This window comes from Stegostoma tigrinum, chromosome 9, assembly GCF_030684315.1.
Source record: "Stegostoma tigrinum isolate sSteTig4 chromosome 9, sSteTig4.hap1, whole genome shotgun sequence".
Classification (NCBI taxonomy): domain Eukaryota; kingdom Metazoa; phylum Chordata; class Chondrichthyes; order Orectolobiformes; family Stegostomatidae; genus Stegostoma; species Stegostoma tigrinum.
Window position 1 is genome coordinate 80,139,844 of NC_081362.1, and position 27,691 is coordinate 80,167,534.

Here is a 27,691-nt window from a genome sequence, read left to right on the forward strand (position 1 = left end):
ATTAATATGTTGGATGATTCTGGACAAGTCAAAAAAAGGGGTGGTACCTTTCAGAGTCACTAAAAGTTAGAGGTAATCGGTTTTTTTAAAAATAAGCGCAGTGGTAAAGAGGAAAGAAGGAAAAAGTTGGCCTCTGGTAAAGTGGAAGGCAGGGGAGATTAAGTAGCAAAATGGATGATAATGCACGGCGAACAGGATAAGAAAGCAAATATTGTTCTAAAGGAGGTGTAAATGGCAATCATTGTTAATAGCTGCTGTCTGGAATGATGGCATTTATGACCTGAAATTGTTGAACTGCGTGTGGCTTGTGGAAGTGTCAAATCGAAAAGACGCCACTGATAGGCCAGCATTATTGCCTATCCTAATTGCTCTTCAGAAGGTGGTGGTACGCTGCCTTCTTGAACCTTTGCAGCCCACATTGGCACACCTCTCAGGGAGGGTCAAAGGATTGTTACCCAAAGCAACGGTGATATAGTTCAGAATGGCGTGTGGCTTGGATTTACAGGTGGTGGTGCTGCTGGTGATGATGATGTTGATGATGATGTATCTGCTGCCATTGTCCTTTGAGATCATAGAATCCCTACAGTGCAGAAGCACGCCATTCGACCCATCGAGTCGGCCGACCTTCCGAAGAGCATCCCACCTCCTACATTATCCCTGTCACCCTACATTTCCCACGGCTAATGCACAGAACCTGCACATCTGTGAGCTAATCACAGAACCACAGTGCCACCTTTGCCAAGATGGTGGTGGTAAAGGGTTCGGAAGATGCTGTTGGAGGGGGCTTGGGTGAATTCACTTTCAAAGCTTGAAATGAGGCTGGTAATTGCGATTGAATGTAAATTTTTGGCTAACTCCAGTGATAAAAATGAACATTTGAGCTTTGAGCAGGTGGTAAATTGTAAAGGTCGAGAAAAGGCCAAGTTATTTCGCCTAGTAATATAAAGATTATAATATAAGTTGTCCTGTTGTTAGACGTTATGACTGAAATTTATTAAATACTGCATCATATCATATTCATAAATCACACAATTCACATGGTCATATTTCAAGTGTGGGACCAGATGACATAAATGAGAAAGCTTTGTAATTAAAGTAATCAGAATTAAGTAAATTTAAATCATCACCTGACAGTGTCACTTGAGCCGGAAATACCGTGTTCGGACCAGATATTTGGTTGGTGGTCTGTTATTTTTTCCATCTGTGGCACAGGATTTTGAAGTCAGTATTCACATTTCCAACTAGTCAGTACAGCACAGAACATTTAACTTTTGACTTTACTGGTTTCTAAAATCTGTTCACAACATCTGTAGATGCACTTCACTGAGAACACTAAGGGCTTTTATAGATTATTTACGGATTCCTAAAATTGTACTGGATTGAGTAGGTTTGCATTTATCTTGCTCACCACCCACAATTTCCTTACACTTTTACATTTCAAGGTTGTGACCTTAAGGACTATGGTAATTTGACATTTGAAGATGAGCCGAAAGATGAACCATTCGGAACTGTCAAAATGCCAAGGACCGTGGGAAAAGCAAACGCAAAATTATTTCAAGCTGTAAACAAAGTAAAAGCAGATGACCGTCTCTGTGTCGTTCTTGGGGGTGATCATAGGTATTTCCTTTTTATTCAATTCATTAACTTCAAAGACATTTACAAGGGTGTTATATAAAATGTTCATCAACCGGCATGGTGGCTCAGAGTTTAGCACTGCTGCCTCACAGTGCCCTGTACTTGGGTTTGATTCCACCCTCGGTTGACTGTGTGTGTGGACTTTGCACAATTTCCTCATGTCTGTGTGTGTTTCTGCCGGTGCTCCAGTTTCGTACCACTGTGCGGGTTAGGTGGATTGGCCATGCTAAATTGCCTCTATTGTCCAGGGGTGTGTAAATTAGGTGGATTAGCTATGTGAAATGTAAGGCTACAAGGAAAGGGTAGAGGGATGGGTCTGGGTGGGATGCTGTTTATAGGGGCAGATTGGACTTGCTGGGCCAAATGGCCTGTTTCCACACAATAGGGATTCAATCATTCTTTCAGGCAGCTACTGAAAATATTGGAAGATCATTAAAATATTTGTATGGGAAAATGGGGCGATCAGGCAATGTTTGATTGAAGAGGGAGAGACAGTCAGATTGAAATATCAAAGGTTCACATGGACAGGAGTTGAATGTTAGTTAGTTTGGGGAGGTAACTGGAGTTGTTGCTGAACCCCCAAGTGCAGTAAGGGAGTGTGCTGACAAATTTTAATGTAATATTCACTGGGTTCTACAGCAAGCCTGTACAATTAGATAGTTGCAAAGTCAAAAAGCTTAATTCTGATAATCTGCCTATTACTGCAAAGTCTTCTGACACATCAAGGCAGGAAACACCTTATCTGACCAGTTTAATATGTGGTCAATGATGATCCAATGGTTCCCAGGCTCTGGATATATGTGCTCTCTGGACAAGTGTGGATTTTGTATCTGTATACTACATCAGTGGCAATCACTCAACAGCCGAAACCTTTTATGTTCATGAAGGTAGGAGCTCATTGTGGGGTGTATCAATAGTCATATGGTGCAGTCAATTATTACCTGAAAGTGAAGTCTGCTGATTTCTGTAAGTGCACATTGGACTTATTGGAATATTAATCAGGAGCCATATAAGTAATTCTGGTATTCATACTTAATGAGGTCAGAAGTCAGACAATACCAGGTTATAGTCCAATACGTTTATTTGAAATCACAAACTTTTGGAGCGTTGCCCCTTTGTTAGGTGAAGTCACTTCAAAGCTTGTGATTTCAAATAAACCTTTTGAATATAAGCTAGAGTGGTCTGACTTCTGACCTTGTCCACCCCAGTCCAACACCAGCACCTCCACATCATACATAATGACAGAAGGGAAAGACATGCATCTGTCAGTATTTTGGTTGAGACTAGGTTGTGATCTTCTAAAACAATGGTTTTCGGATTACTAGATTGAAGATCTTACTTTCAAATGCATTAGTAATCACACAATCTTCATTTTAAATTTGAATAATACTTAATATGAAAGCACTGATGTGAAGTGTTTTGAAATTTCTTCCAAGAAAATATCTATCTATTTGCAGACATCCATGGATGCGTATGCTTGCTTCTCCTCGCACAGAAATATTTAAACATTTAGTTTTTTAAAAAAAAGTTCCCCTTTTCTTGAACAAGGTTAACTCACCAGGCATCCACCACCAGACTTGTTACTGGGTCTACTAGGGAATCTTCATGCCACTCTCAGCATTCCCTTCCACGTGAAACAACAAAGTCCATTCAGCACTGCACATGACAACTCTGCTGTTGCCTTTTGGCGCTAAGCCTTTCTCCTCTGATACTCAGTTATTTTGTGAACTTAGTGGAAAGTGTCTACAAAGTCCAAGGTCTCCAGTCTGAGGACTTGTATGTACAAGGCGATCAATCCTTAATTTTACCCTGGATCTCCCATAATTATGCTGGTAAATCATATTAACACTTCTGTAAAAACATCTTTACTGACGTGTTGCCCAAAAATGAAAGCACTGCTTCAAATGGGTTCTGAACAGAACAAAGTTATTTGACCCAGCATTAAACTAGTAGGGAGTTTGAAAGTGTAACCCATCATTCCAGAATTTGACAATCATTAACAGGGATGATGAATGATCTCCCACTGAGTGCAAATGTTTTGTTGAGTGTGGGTGAGGAAGTGAGGTGGTTACACACTTCTTTGATGGTAAGCTGGCACTGGATATCTCAGCATTGTAGGGATGGTAGGTGCTAAAGATCTGTACATATTAGCTGTTTGCAGACCCAAAATGAATCAGATGCACTCTTGCTAGCCCCTAAAAATACAAGTGGACTGTACTATTGGTCAATTGAATTAATGTTTTCAATTTGTTTAATTTTCTCTATTACTAAGTTGATCTTGTTTTTTATCAACACCACACTTATTCCAAAAGCAACTTATCTAGCACCTCTAACATATTAAAACTTTGTTTCATTGTAATAATATATCGCTCATTCTAAATCCCTGAATCACAAAAAGTTAAACAGCCTTGGAATTCAAGACTGAAAACTGTATTTCCTCGTAAAAACTATACAGTCGCCACCCGACCCATGCACTTACTATCTGAAATGGGACCTTTTATTTTAGTTCTTGGCACTGTCTTATTGTGTAATCTCAATTCTCTGTTTTATTACACAGATATATGTATCCTAATAATTATGGTTCTAGGACTATGTATTTTCCCAACAATCTTCATGTGTATGGCCTGACTAATATCTCATCAGTGACATCTGCTAACAGAAATATTTAAAAGATGGGTGGTGCAAATGTTCACTGTAATGCTTTGCCAAAGTAACAACAGGATTGGGATGGCAGCAGAGTGACCTACTAATCTACACACTAATGGTTTGCAAGCAAATGTTCAAATCCCACTACATCTGCTCGGTGAGATTAAATTCAGTTAGTTAATAAATCTGGAATAAATTACAAGATTCACTGAAAATAATTGTGGTTTGTCATCAAAACTGACTTGCTTCACCAATGTCTTTCAGGGAGGAAATTACCATTCTTACTCAGTCTAATCCACACAAGACTCTAGGCCCATAGTAACATGGTAGACTCCTGGTTGCATTCTGAAATGATTAAACAAGCCAGTCAATTCAAGAGCAACTAATGCTGCCCTTTTTAGTACGGTCCGATCCCTGAAACAAAATGACCGGAAATTGTTTGATAGATATGAAACATAAGAGAAGCAATAATTTTTAATAGACTGATAGTATTAAAATTATGATTGACAATACCTCTATGAATTATCTTGGTGGTACTTGTCATTTGCATTGTACAATGGATTTGTTCAATTTATGATTTGCTAGACAACAGTCTGTAAAATTGTTTTCTTACCATGGAGCCTCATGAAGTAAAGAAACTAAAAATCCATCTTTAAAACATAAAGTAGAGACTTCACATTACAAAAGAAGCAATTTGGAATATGCTTGAGATGTAATCCTGACATAACATAAAAAGCACTTTCTCATTACAGTTTAGCAATTGGATCGATTTCTGGGGATGCATCATGTCACTCAAACCTGTGTGTGGTGTGGGTAGATGCCCATGCTGACATTAACACTCCTAACACAACACCATCAGGTAACCTGCATGGCCAACCATTGTCGTTTCTCCTTGAGGAACTCAAGACTGAGGTAAGTGCGAAATGAGATACATTTATCTGCATCATTGTGTACAGATAAATTTGGCTGGCTTTTCCATTTCACTGTCTGAATAGTAATCTGGCAGAGTGACTACCACCTTTAAGCCATTTGAGTCACAGCATTAATTTTGAAAATGCCTTAAATACAACACAGGTAAATATGCTATATGCGTAATCTGACTTAAATATCATATACACTAATTCAGGTGAAATGTAGTATTTTGTTCCTTTTTACTAAATTTTGAAAGTCTAGGACAAATTTAGAAGAAGCAGGACATATATTTTGCAGCTTCTAGGTTTTTATTAAACATTTACAAGCAGTATTTTGACCTCATCTGAATGATGACCAAGAATATTGACTCTGACAAAGAGTGAAACTAACTCTTACTCTCCACCCATAATACCATTGGATGCTGCTATCCTTTACCCCCGATATACTACACTCCTTTTGCTACTTGTTGAGATTTCTTTTCTCTACTGGCTGAAATGGTTATTCTAATTGTTCAATCTAACCACGATAACAGTTATAATACTGCACACAGCAGGAAGCCATTTGGCCTATCACATGTGCCTTTTTGAAGAACAAATAAATTAAGTCTAATTCCCTGCTCTTTTTCCATATCCTTGCTTTTTTTTTCTCTTTTCAAGTTTATCTATTCCCTCTTGAAGGTATGACTAGATCTTTATATTTCCTTATATTTAATGCAATAAAGATTGGTGATACTCTCATCAGATTAATAATGCTGATGTGGTGAAGTTGAAAATCCATCTAATTATATATAGAGTATACTGGAGCTGCAGCTGTTATAATCATATTTCAGACAACCTTGTGTTTATTTTAATTTTTTTCCAAAATAAGGGTGTGAAATATGAGAAGGTCATTCGGCTGAATTTGTTCATTCACTTAAATATTGAGACATACCATCCACTTGATTTCTGTCCTGTTTTAATACAGTTTATTTGTTTTCTGTGTTACACAATTGAAATTGTTCTATTCATATATCCCACAAAGCTCTACGATCGAAACACTGTCAAGGAGATAAAATTCTAACAACATTTAAAGCATTTTTATACATAGGCTGCTTAGTCCCAGTCATTCAGGTTCACAAGAAATGTTATAGAGTCATAGATATACAGAGCATGGAGATAAGCCCTTTGTCCCTTTGGGACTGCTCTGTCAAAACCACCATCTAACTACTCTAAACGCATTTTTAAAAAACTTGGCTCATGGCATTGTGTGCCTTGGTGTCACAAGTTTATATCTAAATATCTAAATACTGCTTCGATGTTATGAGCAGTTCTGCATCTTCCACCCTTACAGGCAGTGAGTTCAGATTCCCACCATCTGCTAAGTGGAAAAAAATTTGCTTCACATCCCCTCTAAACTCTTTAGTCATTGATCCCTCCACCAAAGAGGAAATTTCCTTCCTGACTGTTCCCCTTAGAAATCTGTACATCTCAATCATGACCCCTTTTAGTCTTCTCCACTCCAACGTAAACAATACCAGAGTATCCAATTTCACCTCACCACTAAACTCTCCAGCCCAGGCAACATCCTGGTAAATCTCCTCTGCACTCTCTACAGTTTAATCTCATTTCTCTTATAATGTGAATTCCAGAACTACAATACTCTAGCTCCGATAATACTCTCTCCGACACCACCTCCTACCGCCTCCTCGATCATGACCCCACACCCGAGCACCAAACCATCATCTCCAACACCATTCATGACCTCATCACCTCAGGGGACCTCCCACCCACAGCCTCCAACCTCATTGTTCCCCAACCCCGCACAGCCCGTTTCTATCTCCTTCCCAAAATCCACAAACCTGCCTGCCCTGGTCGACCCATCGTCTCAGCCTGCTCCTGCCCCACCGAACTCATCTCCACCTATCTGGACTCCATTTTCTCCCCTTTGGTCCAGGAACTCCCCACCTATGTCCGTGACACCACCCACGCCCTCCACCTCCTCCAGGACTTCCAATTCCCTGGCCCCCAACACCTCATATTCACCATGGACGTCCAGTCCCTGTACACCTGCATTCCGCATGGAGATGGCCTCAAGGCCCTCCGCTTCTTCCTGTCCCGCAGGCCCGACCAGGCCCCCTCCACCGACACTCTCATCCGCCTAGCGGAACTCGTCCTCACACTCAACAACTTCTCTTTTGACTCCTCCCACTTCCTACAGACTAAGGGGGTGGCCATGGGCACCCGCATGGGCCCCAGCTATGCCTGCCTCTTTGTAGGTTACGTGGAACAGTCCATCTTCCGCACCTACACAGGCCCCAAACCCCATCTCTTCCTCCGGTACATTGATGACTGTATCGGCGCCGCCTCTTGCTCCCCAGAGGAGCTCGAACAGTTCATCCACTTCACCAACACCTTCCACCCCAACCTTCAGTTCACCTGGGCCATCTCCAGCACATCCCTCACCTTCCTGGACCTCTCAGTCTCCATCTCAGGCAACCAGCTTGTAACTGATGTCCATTTCAAGCCCACCGACTCCCACAGCTACCTAGAATACACCTCCTCCCACCCACCCTCCTGCAAAAACTCCATCCCCTATTCCCAATTCCTCCGCCTCCGCCGCATCTGCTCCCACGATAAGACATTCCACTCCCGCACATCCCAGATGTCCAAGTTCTTTAAGGACCGCAACTTCCCCCCCACGGTGATTGAGAACGCCCTTGACCGCGTCTCCCGCATTTCCCGCGACACATTCCTCACACCCCGCCCCCGCCACAACCGCCCCAAGAGGATCCCCCTCGTTCTCACACACCACCCTACCAACCTCCGGATACAACGCATTATCCTCCGACACTTCCGCCATTTACAATCCGACCCCACCACCCAAGACATTTTTCCATCCCCACCCCTGTCTGCTTTCCGGAGAGACCACTCTCTCCGTGACTCCCTTGTTCGCTCCACACTGCCCTCCAACCCCACCACACCCGGCACCTTCCCCTGCAACCGCAGGAAATGCTACACTTGTCCCCACACCTCCTCCCTCACCCCCATCCCAGGCCCCAAGATGACATTCCACATTAAGCAGAGGTTCACCTGCACATCTGCCAATGTGGTATACTGCATCCACTGTACCCGGTGCGGCTTTCTCTACATTGGGGAAACCAAGCGGAGGCTTGGGGACCGCTTTGCAGAACACCTCCGCTCAGTTCGCAACAAACAACTGCACCTCCCAGTCGCAAACCATTTCCACTCCCCCTCCCATTCTCTTGATGACATGTCCATCATGGGCCTCCTGCACTGCCACAATGATGCCACCCGAAGGTTGCAGGAACAGCAACTCATATTCCGCCTGGGAACCCTGCAGCCATATGGTATCAATGTGGACTTCACCAGTTTCAAAATCTCCCCTTCCCCCACTGCATCCCTAAACCAGCCCAGTTCATCCCCTCCCCCCACTGCACCACACAACCAGCCCAGCTCTTCCCCCCCACCCACTGCATCCCAAAACCAGTCCAACCTGTCTCTGCCTCCCTAACCGGTTCTTCCTCTCACCCATCCCTTCCTCCCACCCCCAGCCGCACCCCCAGCTACCTACTAACCTCATCCCACCTCCTTGACCTGTCCGTCTTCCCTGGACTGACCTATCCCCTCCCTACCTCCCCACCTACACCCTCTCCACCTATCTTCTTTGCTCTCCATCTTCGGTCCGCCTCCCCCTCTCTCCCTATTTATTCCAGTTCCCTCCCCCCATCCCCCTCTCTGATGAAGGGTCTAGGCCCGAAACGTCAGCTTTTGTGCTCCTGAGATGCTGCTTGGCCTGCTGTGTTCATCCAGCCTCACATTTTATTATCTTGGAATCTCCAGCATCTGCAGTTCCCATTATCTCTAATACTCTAGCTGTTGCCTAACTAACATTTATATACAGTTCTGGCATAACCCACACCTTGACTAATAAAGGCAAGTATCCCACATGCCTTTTTAATTAGTTTATTGTTCTGTTCTGTTACTGTATGGGACCAGTGGACATGCATACCAAGGTCTATCTGATCCTTGGTGCTTCCAAGGCTTCCACCGTTCATCATGTACTCTCTTGTTTTGTTTGTCCTATCCAAGTGCATGATTTCACCCTTTGAATTTCATTTCCAATTGATTAGGTCACCTGACAAGCCTGTCATATCCTTCTGTGATCTGATGCTATCCTTTTCATTATTTACCACCCCATCAATTTTCATATCTTCCACAAACCTCTGATCAATCCTCTGACACTCAAGACATAGGTTTTATAATATCACAAACAGAAAGGGCCCCAACACTGATTCCTGCAGAATCCTACTAGATACAGGCTTTCAGTCACACAAAAACCTCAACAATCACTGTCTGCTTCCTGTTACTCAGCTAATTCTGGATCAAATTTGCCAAATTTCCTTGAATTCTATGGGTTCTTATCATCTTTATCAGTCTTCCAAATGGGATGTTATCAAGGACCTTGCTGATGTTCAAATAGACTCTGTCAAATGCATTGTCCTCTACATGCTATTGAAATAGTGTAAATGCAAAAGTGTGGCAAATGTGTGGATCCTGCAATGCTAACGATGTAAGATAATTCTATACAAGAATAACATAAGGCTTTCATGTGTAAATGTTTGCATTGCATATTATGGAAAGTACTTGGCTTGACACAACCATTTCATGTAGAAAGCTAGAAGACAAAATTCAGTGAAATGCTAGGTTATATCAATAAAACTAAAACACTGTGGGTGCAAGAAATTTGAAATAAAAACAGAAAATGCTGCAGAAACTCAGAAGGTATGGTAGCAAATTAGAGAGAAGAACAAAGTCAATGCTTTGATCCCCATATGAGCCTTCTTCTTAAATACATTACATTATACAATATTACTGCAGGTGAAGTCTTGTAATAGAGTTCAAAACATCCGTACCTGGGGAAGCTTGTTATCTAATTTTAATGCCATGTACTTTAACGTCACCATTAACATAGAGATAAGCCTTACAATCCCCCATTGTTAAAGAAAATGAATAACACAATTGGGGTAGAAATTCAAACTGATCATTTAGCACCACATGATTTTCTGTCACTGTACTACAATTAGAAAAGGAAGTTTTGAAGTAATTATTGTCCTTTTATGAAACCATTTGTGTTTTTCTGTAATTAAACTTTAAAACTCAGAGAGCAAATTACACATTAATGCAATGCATTGGACTGTTTATTAGCTAGCTTTTTCAAGCTGTTAAAATGTGTAAAATAAAGAATTTTTTGGGGGGAGCAGGGAAACTGTTGATCAAACTAAATTTCATGTATGTTCAGTATTAGTAAAATACGATAAATGTGTTTCATTTGATTTTGCACACTTTTTGTTTTAAAATGTTAGTAAATTTAATCACTAAACATTGAGATGAACGTATTGATAAAATGAGCTAATAACTTGTAATAACAAGGCGTAGAGCTGGATGAACACAGCAGGCCAAGCAGCATCAGAGGAGCAGGAAGGCTGACATTTCGGGTGTGTTTTTCAGAGGCTTTGGTAATGTATTATGGAAGAGAAATTAGAATGAACTAATCTAGGTACCCATTTTAAAAGAAGTGTGACTGTGGTTGTCAGATGATGGTCAGTGATTTGACAGGCATGTGAACTCTGCAAATTTCTTACTCTGCTTTTTTGCTTGCACATGCAGTGTGCCCTACCTAATGGTGGTTTGGATTTTCCTGTCTACTACCATTATGCTGGATATTAGGAACTGATGGATTTATTGTCTGTTTATAATAAATTCCTGTGCTTAGCTCTAATAGCTGGAAAAACCCTAAATAAGTATGATGAATTACAATTAGTGCAAAAAAACCTTAATTCTCATCACTACAGTAGTTAATAAAATGCATCATAACAAATGGGGTATTCAAGGAAAAATTTCAAATTCATATTATGATCTAATTTTAATTTATTGGAAGTTAATCATTTATGCATTAAAATGTTTGTAGTTGCAAGTAATGGCCCCAAACACTGGCATATATTTCATGCTATGCAGTAAACCATCTTTTTGAGCCTGGTGCTCTCTGATACTACTTCAATATTTCCTGGTTATCCCTTAGCTGATTGCCTTTATCACAAAGCAATGAATAGAATGCATTCTGATTCAGTCCACAAAGCACACTTGACACGCCAACAACAAATAGTTACTTTAATCTTAACAGAATTGCAATTTGCTACAGTAAAAGCATGCAAGAATAAGCAGCATAACCTTTGTCTCATAGAACATAGAACATTACAGCATAGTACTGGTCCTTCAGGGCATTTCACGCCCTTACTACTCTGAGTGAAGAACCTACCTCTGACATCTGTTCTATATCTATCACCCCTCAATTTAAAGCCAAGTCCCCTCGTACTAGCCATTACCATCCAAGGGAAAAGGCTCTCAAACTTCTGAACCTTGATGATGATTGATGTCACTTCACAGATTTCTTTAATTCTTATTTAAAATTTAACTTTAAAATGCTTTTCCTATACAAAACACATGGGGAAAGTGCCAGAGGATTGGAGAGGGGCAAATGTGACACCCTTATTCCAGAAATTGCTGGAAAAGCTCAGCAGTCTGACACCATCTGTGAAGAGAAATCAGAGTTAACATTTCAGGTCCTGTGACCCTTCCTAAGAACTGGCAACCTAGTAATTTAAAGGCTTGTTAGTTTAACATCAGTGATGGGTAAGGTTTTGGAGTTCATATCAGTGGAAAAATTTAACAAGTTCTTAAGAGTTGTTTGAGATAATTGAAAAGAACTGGCACAAATCTAATTGAATGATTGCACAGTAGAACAAAACTTAAACATTACTAAACAGGCGACAAGAAGTTGTGTATTGCAATCATCAGATCTAGGATGCAAGAAACCAACCTGAACAATGGGATACAATTTTATACAGCATAAAAAGATGGTGCTGATTGGATCCCCCAATTATTGGCATGGGTATGCAGCAAAAACAGTTACTTGTCAGTCTTAATTCTGAGATCAAGTAGATAGATTCTAATTTTTCTGTTGCCATGGGAGTGCAGCAGAGATTGGATGTTTCCATGATTGCATCTTTTTCAAAAAAAAGCCTAAATTCCTTTAGCTTACATACAACTGGATCCTGTGTATTTGTGTAGCTTCCAGCGCACACAAATGCTTCCAATTGTGAACCCAACTGATGATCTGAAATTGGTTTTCAATGTAATTCTTAGCACAGTGGGGATTTAACAATTATTTCCAATAGTAGAATCGCATCCAGTGGTGGATATACTCTTCTGAGAAGAGTAAGCATAGGCTGGTTGAGCAGTATCAGCAGCATGTTTTTCTAGCTTGTACTGAACCTTCCAGAACTAGGTGTCATACGGCTGGCCGTTTAGAACTCAGATCAACCTACGGAATTGTCTGCTACAGAAAGAGGTTGATGCCAAAACAATGAATGTTTTCAAGGAAGTAAATATTGTTCTTAGTGGTAGAGGGATCAAAGGATGTTGGGGAAAGTGGATATAGGGTACTAGGTCAGATGATCCGCCATCTTACTGAAAGGTGCAGCAGGCTCAAAAAGACCGAATGACCTATTCCTGCTCTTATTTTCTATGTTTCACCTGAACTTATTTTTTCAGATCTTAACTGATAAGAATGCTGTTTTATCGGCACTGATTGCCCTACGTCTGCAACAATTCTGACTAGCACAATACATTGCAATGTATCTTTAATTTGTTAAATGATCTTACTAGAGCTTCCCATTTGTCTGAGTATGAAAATTTTTTTATAGCTATCCTAGTATTTCAGCACTGATTAGTTAACATGTAGATGGTTTGCTTTATGAACCATCTACCTCACTGTTGCTGTCCTTGTCATCCCCTGCTGCTTTTACATACCTACACTTTCTTATCTTCCACTTTACAATGTTACTGCTTTAACAATTACATGAAGTAACTGATTCTTCCCTTGGTCAAGAGTATCTACCAGATGTCTAACACTTTACTAACCCTCCTGACTACCTTGCATGAACTTAATCTTGCTTTCAGAGGTTCACCCTATAAAAGTAATAACACAAATAATTTTTCTCCTACTTGAAACACCCGGCACGTTTGTCTGTTCATTCATTTTATTTTTGCCTGTAAAGTATAGAACATAGAACATAGAACAGTACAGCACAGAACAGGCCCTTCAGCCCACAATGTTGTGCCGACCATTGATCCTCATGGATGCACCCTCAAATTTCTGTGACCATATGCATGTCCAGCAGTCTCTTAAATGACCCCAATGACCTTGCTTCCACAACTGCTGCTGGCAACGCATTCCATGCTCTCACAACTCTCTGCGTAAAGAACCTGCCTCTGACATCCCCTCTATACTTGCCACCAACCAGCTTAAAACTATGACCCCTCGTGCTAGCCATTTCTGCCCTGGGAAATAGTCTCTGGCTATCGACTCTATCTATGCCTCTCATTATCTTGTATACCTCAATTAGGTCCCCTCTCCTCCTCCTTTTCTCCAATGAAAAGAGACCGAGCTCAGTCAACCTCTCTTCATAAGATAAGCCCTCCAGTCCAGGCAGCATCCTGGTAAACCTCCTCTGAACCCTCTCCAAAGCATCCACATCTTTCCTATAATAGGGCGCCCAGAACTGGACGCAGTATTCCAAGTGCGGTCTAACCAAAGTTTTATAGAGCTGCAACAAGATCTCACGACTCTTAAACTCAATCCCCCTGTTAATGAAAGCCAAAACACCATATGCTTTCTTAACAACCCTGTCCACTTGGGTGGCCATTTTAAGGGATCTATGTATCTGCACACCAAGATCCCTCTGTTCCTCCACGCTGCCAAGAATCCTATCCTTAATCCTGTACTCAGCTTTCAAATTCGACCTTCCAAAATGCATCACCTCGCATTTATCCAGGTTGAACTCCATCTGCCACCTCTCAGCCCATCTCTGCATCCTGTCAATGTCCCGCTGCAGCCTACAACAGCCCTCTACACTGTCAACGACACCTCCGACCTTTGTGTCGTCTGCAAACTTGCTGACCCATCCTTCAATTCCCTCGTCCAAGTCATTAATAAAAATTACAAACAGTAGAGGCCCAAGGACAGAGCCCTGTGGAACCCCACTCACCACTGACTTCCAGGCAGAATATTTTCCTTCTACTACCACTCGCTGTCTTCTGTTGGCCAGCCAATTCTGTATCCAAGCAGCTAAGTTCCCCTGTATCCCATTCCTCCTGACCTTCTGAATGAGCCTTCCATGGGGAACCTTATCAAATGCCTTACTGAAGTCCATATACACCACATCCACAGCTTGACCCTCATCAACCTTACTAGTCACATCCTCAAAAAACTCGATAAGGTTTGTAAGGCATGACCTACCCCTCACAAAGCCGTGTTGACTGTATGTAAATATTTCTGTGCTACTTTACATGCTCCTGTAAATCTCTCATGTAATTGACATGTAATTGAACACAGAGGATTCATCCTTTGTGTAAAAAATGCTTCCTCAATCCAATTTTAATGGCCCTCATTTCATGATGATATATACATTTAGATGGACTAAACCCAGTGGACTAATTTGGGAAATTTCTGGTAGCAATAGTAAGAAATCTAGTCCTATGTCCCAGTCCTGTGGATATTTGTGACAATAAATCTTATTTATTGTTTTGAGAGTCTGATGGTAACTCTCCAAGACTCCATGTTTTCAGATGGTAAATGGCAGACTTGAATTGTTTTATACCCAAAATGCTTACTAAGTCCTAAAGTTTTCAAGACTTAAAGTCAGAACCTCGGTTTCTTCATATTTGAATTGGTAGTCCACAATGTGTAAAAACCTGAATTAATTTTTCCACTGTTACCTTGTCTGTAATTTCCCTTTAAAGGAATAGCGTCTGGAAACGGATTGTAATATGTATTACTGCAAGAATACACTGATATTTTGCTTTTATAGAGTCATAGAGTCAAACATCACGGAAACATACCCTTCAGTCCAAGTCGTCATGCCAATGAAGTTTCCCAAACTAAACTAGTCCCACTTGCCTGTGTCTGGCCCATATCCCTCTAAACCTTTTCTATTAATGTACCTGTTCAATGTCTTTTAAATGCTGTAACTGTATTTGCATTGACTACTTCCTTTGGCAGTTCATGCCATACATGAACCACCCTATGTATTTAAAAAAAAGTTACCTGTCAGGTCCCTTTTAAATCTTTCACCTTTCACCTTAACAATATGCCCCCTAGTTTTGAACACCCCTATGCTAGGGAAAAGACCTTTGCTATTCGTCTTATTTATGCTCTTCATGATTTTTTAAACACCTGTAATATCACCCCTCAACCTCCTATGCTCCAGTGGGGGGGAAAAATTCCAGCATTTCCTTATAACTCAACTCATCCAGTCCCAACAACATCCTGGTAAATCTTTTCTGAACCGTCTCCAATTTAATAATAACATTCCTATAGCAGGGCAACCAGATCTGTACATAGTACTCCAAAAAGGGCCTCACCGACATCCTGCACAACTGCAATATGCTGTCCCAACTCCTAAACTGAGGTCTGAGCAATGAAGGCAAGCATGAATGCTGCCTTAACCACCCTGTCTATCTATGCAACTTTCAAAGAACTATATACCTGAATCCCTAGGTGTCTCTGTTCGACAACTCTACCCAGGGCCCTACCTTGTTCGTTTTACCAAAATGCAGTACCTCATATTTAAAATTGAAATCTATCTGCCACTCCTTGACCCATTGGCCCAATCGATCAAGATCCCATATTAATCTTAGATAACCTTCTTCACTGTCAACTATACCACCAATTTTGGTGTCATTGCAAAGTTCCTAACCATGCTTCAAAATTCTCATGCAAATTGATCATATGAGTGACAAACAACAGCAGACCCAGCACTGATCCCTGTGGAACGCTGCTGGTCACAGGCCTCCAGTCAGAAAAACAACCGTCCAGCATCACCCTCTGTCTCCTACTATCAAGCTAATTTCGTATCTAATTTACAAGCTGGCCCTGAATCCCATGTGATCCACTGTTACTAATCAGTCTATCACGCAGAGCCTTGTCAAAGGCTTTACTAAAGTCCATGTGGACAACGTCTACCACTCCGCCCTCATCAATCTTCTTGGTTACATCCTCAAAAGACTCAAGTTTTTGTTTTTGGCATCGGTCCTACACCACACACTGTGGTTCTTCAAAAAAAACTGGTGCGGGTATTCAAGATTCTGGTTTGATTACATGTTGTTTTTCCACTATCTGACATGTATAACATGTTTCACAGAACTCCTATAGCCTTATAAGGTGAAGTACCTGATTATTGAAACTTGAGTTTTTGCATTTCTATCTGCCCTGTCACAGGAATTTTATGCTACTCATGTTATCTCATGATATTTTGGTGGTAGCACAATTTGACAACAACTGTCTATTCAATATCTGCAGGTCAGTAAGGATACTTCCAATTCCTGATCAGAATTTCATTCATAATGCAATAACATTTTGATTGTCCTTCAGCTTCAAATTTGCTGTGAGCTCCTTATACTAACTTATATAACTGTGGACCTGCCTTCTGAGCATCAAATACCAAAGATGTGCTAAACTCTTCATTGTCATCTCCATCCTTAAAGAAGGTTTTTGCTACTCTAACATCGGCTTGTGGTATTACTTTTGCTTAGCCATTGATTTGGTTGCCATAGACAATGGAAAAATACTTTGGACTTGTTCCTAACACTGGTCCAGTTCTTTAACCTCACTTGGGATTTCTGTGATTAATAAGTAAAGTTATGGCTTTTACTCCTGTCAGATCATCATCCAGGAGTAAGTCAACTGCCTCCATCCACAGGGAATTTCTCAACAACAGCTATTACCACTGACCTGGAAAAGAAGTCACACTCTAATTACACATTGGATGATGGAACTCGAACAGAGTCTCCATTTATTAATGCTTTGGCCTTGTGCTTTCTGGATGGAAAACTGTTCTTTTACAGCAAGAGTATGAGTAGCTTTTGTGTCTAATAATATAGCTCATTTGAAGAAAAGGGGGAATATATTTCCTTCATATCTCTCTATTCTCCTCTTCTGAACCTAGGTTTCCTGGTTGGAGGTAAAGTTACAATTTTTAATCTTTTTTTTGTCTTTTTTGATTACCATTTTTGGACTCTAATGAGCTTGCTGTTTTTGGATTCTCATGACTCTTGCTCATACATGTCCTAATAAATTCTATGGGATTACCTTGCAACTTCCTGAATTTTGTACAGAGATGCCTGACTTTATGACAATTGAAAGATTTGGATCTGCAATTTTCATCTCTATTCTTAGCTGCTTTCTGATTGGAAATGGGGATCTTGGGATATTCTCAGGTGCCCTTTCTTTACACCAGCTACTTGCTTTCACTCTCCCACCCTTTTTCCTTCTCAGGTTTATGGAGGGGGTGACAGAAAGGAAGTGAGCAGATAGGTGGAAATGGAGCACAGAGAGAGAGAGAGAGAGAGAGAGATATGGCAGAGCAAGACAGAAGTCTGTGGTGGTGAGGAAGTCACTGCTGCCTGCAAACTGGGGATGTAAGTTGAAAGGGATTGGACAAGGGGAGAAAAAAATTCCCCTCCCCTCCTTAGTCAACATTTCACAAGGATCATTTCCCCCAGACACTCTGGTACACTCCTCTATTTCCAACATGTCACACTCTCATGATACCTTCCCATGCAATTGCAGAAAATGTAGTATCTTCCAAGGTGTGGTACCATCCAAGGTCCCAAGTATACTTCCAGGTGAAGCAGCAATTTACCTGTATTTCACTTCATTTAGAATACTGTATTCACAATTCACAATGTCGTCTCCCTTACATTGGGGAGATGAAACGTAGACTAGGTGACCACTTTGCAGAATACCTACATTCTGTACGCTAAAATGATCCAGACCATCGAGTTGTCTGCCATTGTGTTCTCACACAAACATTTCTTTCTTAGGCCTGCTGCCATTTCCAGCAAGCCTCAGTGCAAGTTCGAACAGCATCTCATTTTCCACATGGGCACCCTGCAGCCTCTAGTACTTAACAGTGAATTCTCTAATTTTTGAACCCGATTCCATTTTCCCATGTTTTTTTACCCACCTAATACTGCCAGATCTGCTGAGTCTCTCCAGCAATTTGTTTTTAAGATTTTTCAGCATTAGCTTGTTTATTTTACTTTTTGTTTTATGGATGAGCTCATAATTATCAGCCATTTCTACCCTTTGGTCTTCAACATGGGTTCCGATTACAAAAGGTAGTGAGTTTTAAAATTCTTCCAAGCGAATGATTTCTAAGAATGTCATTTGTGGTATTTACTCACAAACCTATTACCACTTGTCAAAATTACTCTGCTTTATCCTTTCAAATTCAAAGGTTTATCCAGGCAGTTTTGTCAAATTTCAAAAGTTTTGCCAATGTGCTTTGGGAACTAACTCGTACGTACCCAGAATAGCAGTTCTACAGTTATCATCCCCATAAAACCTCCTAATTGTAAAGCATAAATTTCCCATTGCTTTGCATGGGTAATATCTACGTTTCATTTGGCCACTTCATTTGCTCAGTATTTCACCAAATGATATAAAGAATGTTTCCAAATTCCATCCCTCAACTTTTGGTAGGGCCTTTACAAACATTAAAAAAAACTCCACTGGATTTTAGATTATGACTGGGATTTTCTCCATTATGACTTTAACTGGCATCTGAATTTTTTGACTACACAATTTTAAGCTGATTCTCTGTCTCCTTTTTTCCCTTTTTGTTCTCTTTCTCTCTCTAGAAGTACATTTTCTTTCTTGAGTTCTTTTGAAATTAAAGTTCAATTTTTAATATCTCTATTTCCTATTTTTTAAAATTCTTTTTCTACCTCAAGTTGTCCCAATTATTTTTTCATGTTTAAGCTTTTTTTAAACTGTAATCAAATACTTGCTAACTCAAGTGACATCATTCTCTATACCTCGTCCCTTATGTATTCCTGAAATGCAGTCCTAAATGCTTGGCCAATGTTTCAACTACCCTGCCTTCTTAGTTCCAGCAGGCAACTTATTTGCTTGCAAAGTTTTTACCAATTCCAGCAGTCTGATTTTTGTTATTGCCTGTAAATCCATTGGGGATATCTGTTCCAACTGCAGGATGATTTTAGCCATTTATTATTTGTATGAGAAACCAGGTATCTTTTTATCCTTTAACAGTAATACTAACTCCACACTCAACCCTGCATTGTCTTCAAAGATCTTGGGTTACGACTTAACCGGGAAAGGGAGTACAAAAAATCATACCCCACTGTTCCACAAGCCTTCCAAAAATACATAAAATTCTATTTAGTTCACCAAGAATTGAGGTTATCAGATCATCCATGATCTTGTTAAGTGATAGAGCAGACTCTATGGGCTGAATGATTTGCTTATACTCTTTTTTTTGTCTGTGGTCTTGTACAGGTGGCTGGTTTTGTCTGATTAACAACGGTTTAGGACAACATCAATTCATACTTGGCTTTGTCATCAACAAAAAAGAACTATTCATTATAACACAATTGTATCAAATAAAATTTCAAGGATTACAAATCCAGATTTTAAGTGAGGGTTTAAATGTCTCACATGGTCCTTTTTTATGATTTTTAGCACTGATGACACCCTACAGACAACAGCGTAAAGGCTGTTCTTCAGCACAATAGTTGATCAGGTCAGCCTACACTTGTTATAATTCCTTCTTTCATGCTTTCTTTGTCTCTGTCTCGTTAAAAGACAGAAAACCGAGACACGCTTTAAGTTTGTACGCACTGGATATTTCTTTCTGTTGTCACAGCATAAATAGCTTTTTAACTCTAAATCTCAGAGCTGTTCAGCAGAATTTCCATAACTCAAAAGAATTTCGGTGCCACTCAGTCTTGAGCTTTCTCATTTGCTGCTTCAAAAAACAACGTTGAGATGCAGAGTTCATAAATACGCTTGATTTTCAAATTGGAAGCTTCTCATAGTGTATTTCAATTTTATAGCAGTCCAATGTCCATTTTAATTTATAGTCACAAAAAGTAAAGAAGGTTTTTTACAAAAACTGACGGGATCTTGGGATTCATAAGGTACAGGCATTAAATACAAAAGCAGGGAAGTTGTACTCAAGCTTTGTAAAGTTCTGGCTAGGCTCCGACTAAATTGTGTGTCCAGTCTGGCCACCACACTTTACGTTAAATGCAAAGATCTAGGCAGCACATGTGAAGGGAAAACAGAGTTAATGTTTGAGTTCAGTGAGTTTTCTTCAGAACCATTACCTTATATTCTACAGTGGCTGATTTAGATAAGGCAAACAAAGAAAACTCTTCCCCTTAGCTGATGGTAGAAGGACAAGAAGATATACTTAAGAATCTGGGAAAGAGATGCAGAGAGAATACAAGGAGGAATTTTTATGAGATTATGAGATTTGGATCTCACTGCTCGCAAGGGTGGTGGAGGAAGAAACAATCAATGATTTGAAAAGGACATTTGAAAATAATCCCTGCAGCTCTGTAAAGGTATTATGTAGGGGAGTAGGACTGACTGGATTGCTCTGAGGGAAATCAACATTAACTCAATGGACTGAAAGGTTTCCATGGGTCAGAAATGACAGTTAATTTTTAACTTTACTCATGGAGACTCAAGACCAAATGGACCCTTCAGATGAAGCAGGGTTTGAGGGCAAGAATTATTGGAACAAGGGAGATTTATTGCTGATGCTGGTGATCTGAAATAAACACGAAAGAAGAGTCCTATTGGACTCAAAGTGTTAATGCCATTTCTCTCTATCTACAGATGCTGCCAGATCTGCTGAACTCCTCTGCATTTTCATATTTAGTTGCAGGTCTCATGTCAAAAATTGAGCATCCTTGGGACACAGTCAGTGCTGGATTTTGGATTTTTCAGGATTTTGGATCTCCCCTTGGTGAAATAGCCAGTTTGTGTGTATGATTCTCCTATGCCATCTGATTGGCAATTACTGTTAAACATTAAAAGAATATAATCTTTATTTTATGCACTAAAAACTGAGTTGTGACAGTCTAAAACTAGAGCTTTCAAGAAATGTGCTGATGCACTGTTAAAAAAGGAAGAAATTTGCATTTAAACTTTTTTTTGCAACACAAATTGAGCAGCTGATACAATGACTGGTAGGGAGTAAAATTGTGGTAGGACTAGGTTATTAGTCTTAAGCAATCTCCATCATAAATCTGGACATAATTTTTTCCAATGTAAGTATCTAGTATAAAAGTTTGATAAATACTTGATAGGAAATATTTTGTCAAAAATGTGCAAGATATTTAGTACTCAATTTTATTTTAAGATTTAGTTAATGCATCTAGGCACCTTTCTGCCAGGCAAGAAATGTTAAAATCAGGACTAAAATATAGTAAAATTATAAGAAGAAATAGGTCCATAGCGGATTAACACTTTTTTTTAAATAAAGCAAATTATTTCATAATATACTGATCCAGTGGCTTCTGCTGTTTTTATGGAGCTTCAGTTGAAACTGAAATACTAAATTATCTGAGCGCAGGCCACATTTGACCAATATTTTAATCTGGCCTTTGATGTGATCTGGTAATTCCTTGAGGAATTAATAAAAAACTTGTTCTATAAGAATAGTTTCAAAACAAATTTGCTCAATGTTCATTGTTTGCAACGTGCCAAGTATGAAGTAAATCTTTCTTCATTAAAATGACTGTAACGCTCTTACACTTCCAGGTTACCTCATTTTAAACAAATTATCTAACTGTTTTCTAATGGATCAGTTTCCTTAAACACACTCCAAGTCACTCTTCACGTTGTCCACCTCAGATTGCAGGTGTCCCAGGATTCAGTTGGCTGGAACCATGTTTAACTGCGAAAGATGTTGTTTATATTGGTCTGAGAGATATGGATCCTGGTGAGAAGTGAGTTTCTTAATTGAAGGACACACTGAAAATTTAGATATGTCCAATTTATATTCTCATTCAAACATTAGAAGCAATTATACTTAGTAAATCTTAATATGTGTTCTCTGTTTATATAATGGATTAATTTCTGGTGATTCTAGATAATTGTTACAAATTTATTTGAGGTGCCCGTGACTTTGTCAACATAATTAACTGATTGCTTCCAACTTCTAGCCTCAGTTCAATATAATTGATAGATGAACCTGCCCTGATGTCTTTTGAAAGTGGACGCATTGCCCACCTTTTTAACACAATTTTATTTTTCATTCCGCTCAAGGCCTATTTAAAGCATAAATGTACCTCTTAAAGCAGGGTCACATTTCCTGGGCATAGACTGAGCTCTGATGATGGACTATTCTGCTGCAGCTGAAGACACCAGCCCCGTCTTGTATAACGCATTTGACAAGGATTGTTCCTGTTGCTGTGCTTCCTGAAAATGAAGCCTTCCACAATGGTTAGCACGTCGCTGTGATGCAAAACAATGGTCTCTCCCTTCTTATCTGTTTGGCCTATGAGTCTACTCTGCCATTCATGAAGATCATGGCTGTATGGATAATCCTCAACTTCTCTTTCCTGCCTTTTCCCATAACCTTTGATTTCCTTATCTCAGCCTTAAATATACCGAACAGCTTAGCCTTACGGTAAAGAATTCCATAGTTTCACTACCCTCCATGAGAAGAAATTTCTCCTCCCCTCTGTCCTAATTGGGTGACCCCTGACTCTGAGATTATGCCTTCTGGTCATAGACTTTCCCACAAGGGAACTATCTTTCAGCACCTGTTTTCTCAAACCCTTGCTAAATCTTATGTTCACTGTATGATTGAACCTTGTTCATTGGCTATCCTTTCTGCTAAACTCCTTTCCCTGTCCACTCCAGCCAAGTTTGCCATCATTTGTAATTATCCTGAAGAAAAATGTCCAGCACATTTGTTTCTGATTTGAGTTTCTCAAACTTAATGCTAAATGCTAAATTCTATCATATTATGGTCAATTTCCTCTGGGATCTTCTATTGAGATTATTTATAAAACTTGCCTCTTACACACCCAGATCCAAATCAGCCTGATCACTGGGTGGATCCACAAAATATTATTGTAGAAACTTGTTGAGTTTGCTTTATGAATTACAACTACCTCTACCAATTTGAATTTGACAATCTATATTAGGACTAAAGCCTTGGTTGAAACATGGACAAAAATGCTGAACTCCAGAGGCGAGTTGAGAGTTACTATCCATAGGTATATATTTCAAAGATGGTAAGTGGCTTAGAGAGGAATTTGTAGGTGGTGGTGTTTCCATGCATCCACTCCCCTAGTCCTTCTAGATTGTAGTGTTTGAAGATGCTGTAAAATAGCTTTTTTGCATTTCTGCTGTACATCTTGTAGATTGTACCCACTGCTGGTGACGTGGTGCCAATTAAGCAAGCTGCTTTGTTCTGGATGTTTTCAAACTTCCTGAGCATTGTTGGAGCTGCGTTCATCCAGGCATTTCATGACACTCCTGACTTGGATTCACAGACACCATCTCCAACCTTCTGAAGAGCATTGCACACAGACCTTTGTAGGTGGTGAAGAGGCATTGAGGAGGCAGAAAATATATTACTCTGCAGAATTCCTGGGCTCTGACTTTTTTTGTTGTAGCCACAGTACTTTATATGGCTAGGTCAATTCAATTTTTGGTCAACAATAATCCCACCCACTCTTTCTGCCCCAACCAAAGAATGTTGATTGGGGAAATTCATTCACGAGATGTAGATGTTGCTGGCTGGATCAGCATTTATTGCCCAACCCTACATGCCCAAAGGGCAGTTAAGAATCAACCACCTTGCTTTGGGTCTGGAATCACATATATGCTGGGTTATCAAAGTGGGCAGTTTCCTTTCCTACAGAGCGTTACTGAACCAGATGGACTTTCCTGGCATCAGTTTCACTGTCATCATTATACTGTCATATTCCATTGCTTGATTCAAACCTGGGACCCGGATTAATAGTTAGTGATAATACACAAGGACATCACCTAGCCAACAGGAGGGTTCATCAGTGGTAATGCCAATAAGTGGCAAGGAGCAATGGTTAGATTGTGTCTTATCAGAGATGATCATTGTCTGGTTAAAAAAAAAGTTCTTCCACTTGCCAACTCAAGCTTGGATATTCTCCATGTCTTGCTGCATTTGGATACGGACTGCCTCAGTATTTGAGGAGTCCTGAATGAACTGAATGCACAATTTTCAGTACTGAATCTGCAGTGAAAAGCTCCACTTCTGACCTTGTGTTGAAGGGAAAGTTTTTTGGTGGAGCTGCTAAAGATGGTTAGGCCTCTGACGCTACCCTGAGGACTTCCTGAAAAGATGTTCTGAATCTGGGAATGACTGACCTCCAACAGTCACAATCACGTTCTTTTATGTGAGCTATGACTCTAACTCTAAACTGTAAGTGAAAAGTTTTCCCAATTCCCACTGACTCCAATTTTTCTATGGCTCATTGGTGGTCCACACAGTCAGTTGTGGCCTTGATGTCAAGAATGAAATACCTCCACAGGATGCCAGTATCCCGTCACCAAGTCACTCTTTATTTACACATGTATTGTACTTGACACTGGTCCAGCTTCCTCAGAGCCAGTTCTGAGTGAACAGAACCACTGACACTCCTGTTTATTTCTGTCTGCTAGGATCCCTAACTGGACCAGGTTAACTGTGCCAATCAAGGAACTCATATTCTGAGGTCCATTTAACTGACTTGGTGTCCCTGATGCTGTTTCACACTATCCCCTGGTCAGGATGATCAGATTTAACCTGGTGCAGAGTCGTCTTCCCCTTAGCAACTCTACTGGATCGATCCCTGTAGTTGTATAAGGGGTGGTATGATAATCTAATAGGAACTGGGACAGTTTGGTATCAAACAAAGCCTTAGGCCGTTTCTTTAATAGATAATAAAATGTGAGGCTGGATGAACACAGCAGGCCAAGCAGCATCTCAGGAGCACAAAAGCTGACGTTTCGGGCCTAGACCCTTCATCAGAGAGGGGGATGGGGGGAGGGAGCTGGAATAAATAGGGAGAGAGGGGGAGGCGGACCGAAGATGGAGAGTAAAGAAGATAGGTGGAGAGGGTGTAGGTGGGGAGGTAGGGAGGGGATAGGTCAGTCCAGGGAAGACGGACAGGTCAAGGAGGTGGGATGAGGTTAGTAGGTAGCTGGGGGTGCGGCTTGGGGTGGGAGGAAGGGATGGGTGAGAGGGAGAACCGGTTAGGGAGGCAGAGACAGGTTGGACTGGTTTTGGGATGCAGTGGGTGGGGGGGAAGAGCTGGGCTGGTTGTGTGGTGCAGTGGGGGGAGGGGATGAACTGGGCTGGTTTAGGGATGCAGTGGGGGAAGGGGAGATTTTGAAACTGGTGAAGTCCACATTGATACCATATGGCTGCAGGGTTCCCAGGCGGAATATGAGTTGCTGTTCCTGCAACCTTCGGGTGGCATCATTGTGGCAGTGCAGGAGGCCCATGATGGACATGTCATCAAGAGAATGGGAGGGGGAGTGGAAATGGTTTGCGACTGGGAGGTGCAGTTGTTTGTTGCGAACTGAGCGGAGGTGTTCTGCAAAGCGGTCCCCAAGCCTCCGCTTGGTTTCCCCAATGTAGAGGAAGCCGCACCGGGTACAGTGGATGCAGTATACCACATTGGCAGATGTGCAGGTGAACCTCTGCTTAATGTGGAATGTCATCTTGGGGCCTGGGATGGGGGTGAGGGAGGAGGTGTGGGGACAAGTGTAGCATTTCCTGCGGTTGCAGGGGAAGGTGCCGGGTGTGGTGGGGTTGGAGGGCAGTGTGGAGCGAACAAGGGAGTCACGGAGAGAGTGGTCTCTCCGGAAAGCAGACAGGGGAGGGGATGGAAAAATGTCTTGGGTGGTGGGGTCGGATTGTAAATGGCGGAAGTGTCGGAGGATAATGCGTTGTATCCGGAGGTTGGTAGGGTGGTGTGTGAGAACGAGGGGGATCCTCTTGGGGCGGTTGTGGCGGGGGCGGGGTGTGAGGGATGTGTCGCGGGAGATGCGGGAGACGCGGTCAAGGGCGTTCTCAATCACCGCGGGGGGAAAGCCTGCTTTCAAATTTTGGACTGCTCTTTCCACTAGACCACTGGACCATGGATGGTATGGAGCTGTCCTTCTACGCTGAATGCCATTTGACTTTGTTTGACTCATTCCCTGCTGGTAAATGATAGCCTGTTGTCTGTGACTAATGCTTCTGGGAGCCCACGTATTGCAAATGATGCTCGCAGCATTTCTACCACTGTCCCTGTTTTGACGAAAGAATTCCATGCACATCAAACCACTTTGAGTGGGTGTCCACAATGACTAAGAATGTTGAGCTCATGAAAGAGCTGTTATAGTTGACATAAAATCTAGCTCAGGGTTTACACAGTCACTCAAGAATGTGGAGGAGCTGTCCTCACTGGTTGTCTGGGCAGTGCCCCACCAACACAGCTGTGTATCTACCCCATCCTGGTCAACAGACAAAGTCTTGCCAATGTTTTCATTTGGAGACCTAGTATCTGACAACATCTTTGCTTTGGATAATCACTCTTGCTCCCCATAATAAAATGCTATCCTCTACAGTGATCTGGTCATGCGGGTCCAGAAATGCCTCAGTTCTGGTTGTAATGGCCTTTTTATTTCCTCCGTCACCACCAGCTGATTTAGTTGGACTGGGCCTTTTTGGGTCCACAGCCCGATCTTGTCAGCGGTGACCAGAAGGATGTCCAGAAAGTTTCAAACCAGAATAGACTGTTACAGCACCGGTGGTACTGTCACTCAATCTGCCAGTAGGAGAGGGCTCAAGGCATCCACATTTGCTACTTGACCTCCTGGGTGGTGTACCAACTTGCAATTGTACGCCACTCAGAATGAGTGCCCACAGCTGAATTCAACCTGAAGTAATGGCCTTGCCCTCTTTCAACCTAGCAGAGGTTTGTGGTCAGGTCCTATTATAAATTTATGTCCGTTAAAAGTGCTGGAGGAACTTTCTCACACCAAAGATGATTGCTAAACCTTCCTTCTCTATCAGGGTGTATTTGCACTCTGCAACAGCCGAAGTCTGGGAAGCATACATTATTGGGTGTTCCACTCCATTGGGCCATCTGTGAGCCAATGCTACCCTGATACCATATGGGGAGGCATTGCATGTTGACAACAGATCTCACTTGTGATTGTAGTGAGCCAGTACCTTAGATGATGGTAGCTGTTTCTTCACTTTCCTAAAGGCTACCTCTTGGCTGTGAGACCATTTCCAAGGCTGACCCTTTTCAATAGAAGATGTAAAGTTGTCAGGATGGAGGGCGGGTTATGTATGAAAATTTCCATAATACTTCACCAAGCCAAAAGAAAGACGTAAGCTCTGGTACAGATGTGAGAGCTGGGGAAACTTCGATTGCCCTCATTTGTCTTCCAATGCATGTTGCTTGGTTTTGTTGACGCTGCATTCCAAGTAAGTCTTTTGTGGGTGCCTGGAACACATTTTTCTGTGCTAAGGCTTATGCTTGTCTTTTGAGAACTTGGACATTGTCCTTAGACATTTCTCTAAGTGCTCTTTATT

General features: G+C 41.2%; 1 protein-coding gene across 1 annotated transcript in view; it reads left to right on the top strand.

The window, feature by feature from the left end:
* Positions 1 to 27,691, top strand: part of LOC125454857 (arginase-1-like) — a 35,202-nt gene that overhangs the window by 750 nt on the left and 6,761 nt on the right. Inside the window, exons 3-5 of the mRNA XM_048536093.1 lie at positions 1,443 to 1,617; positions 5,034 to 5,193; positions 21,979 to 22,073. Of these exons, the coding sequence (XP_048392050.1) occupies positions 1,443 to 1,617; positions 5,034 to 5,193; positions 21,979 to 22,073 (430 nt within the window). The remainder of the gene's footprint in view (positions 1 to 1,442; positions 1,618 to 5,033; positions 5,194 to 21,978; positions 22,074 to 27,691) is intronic.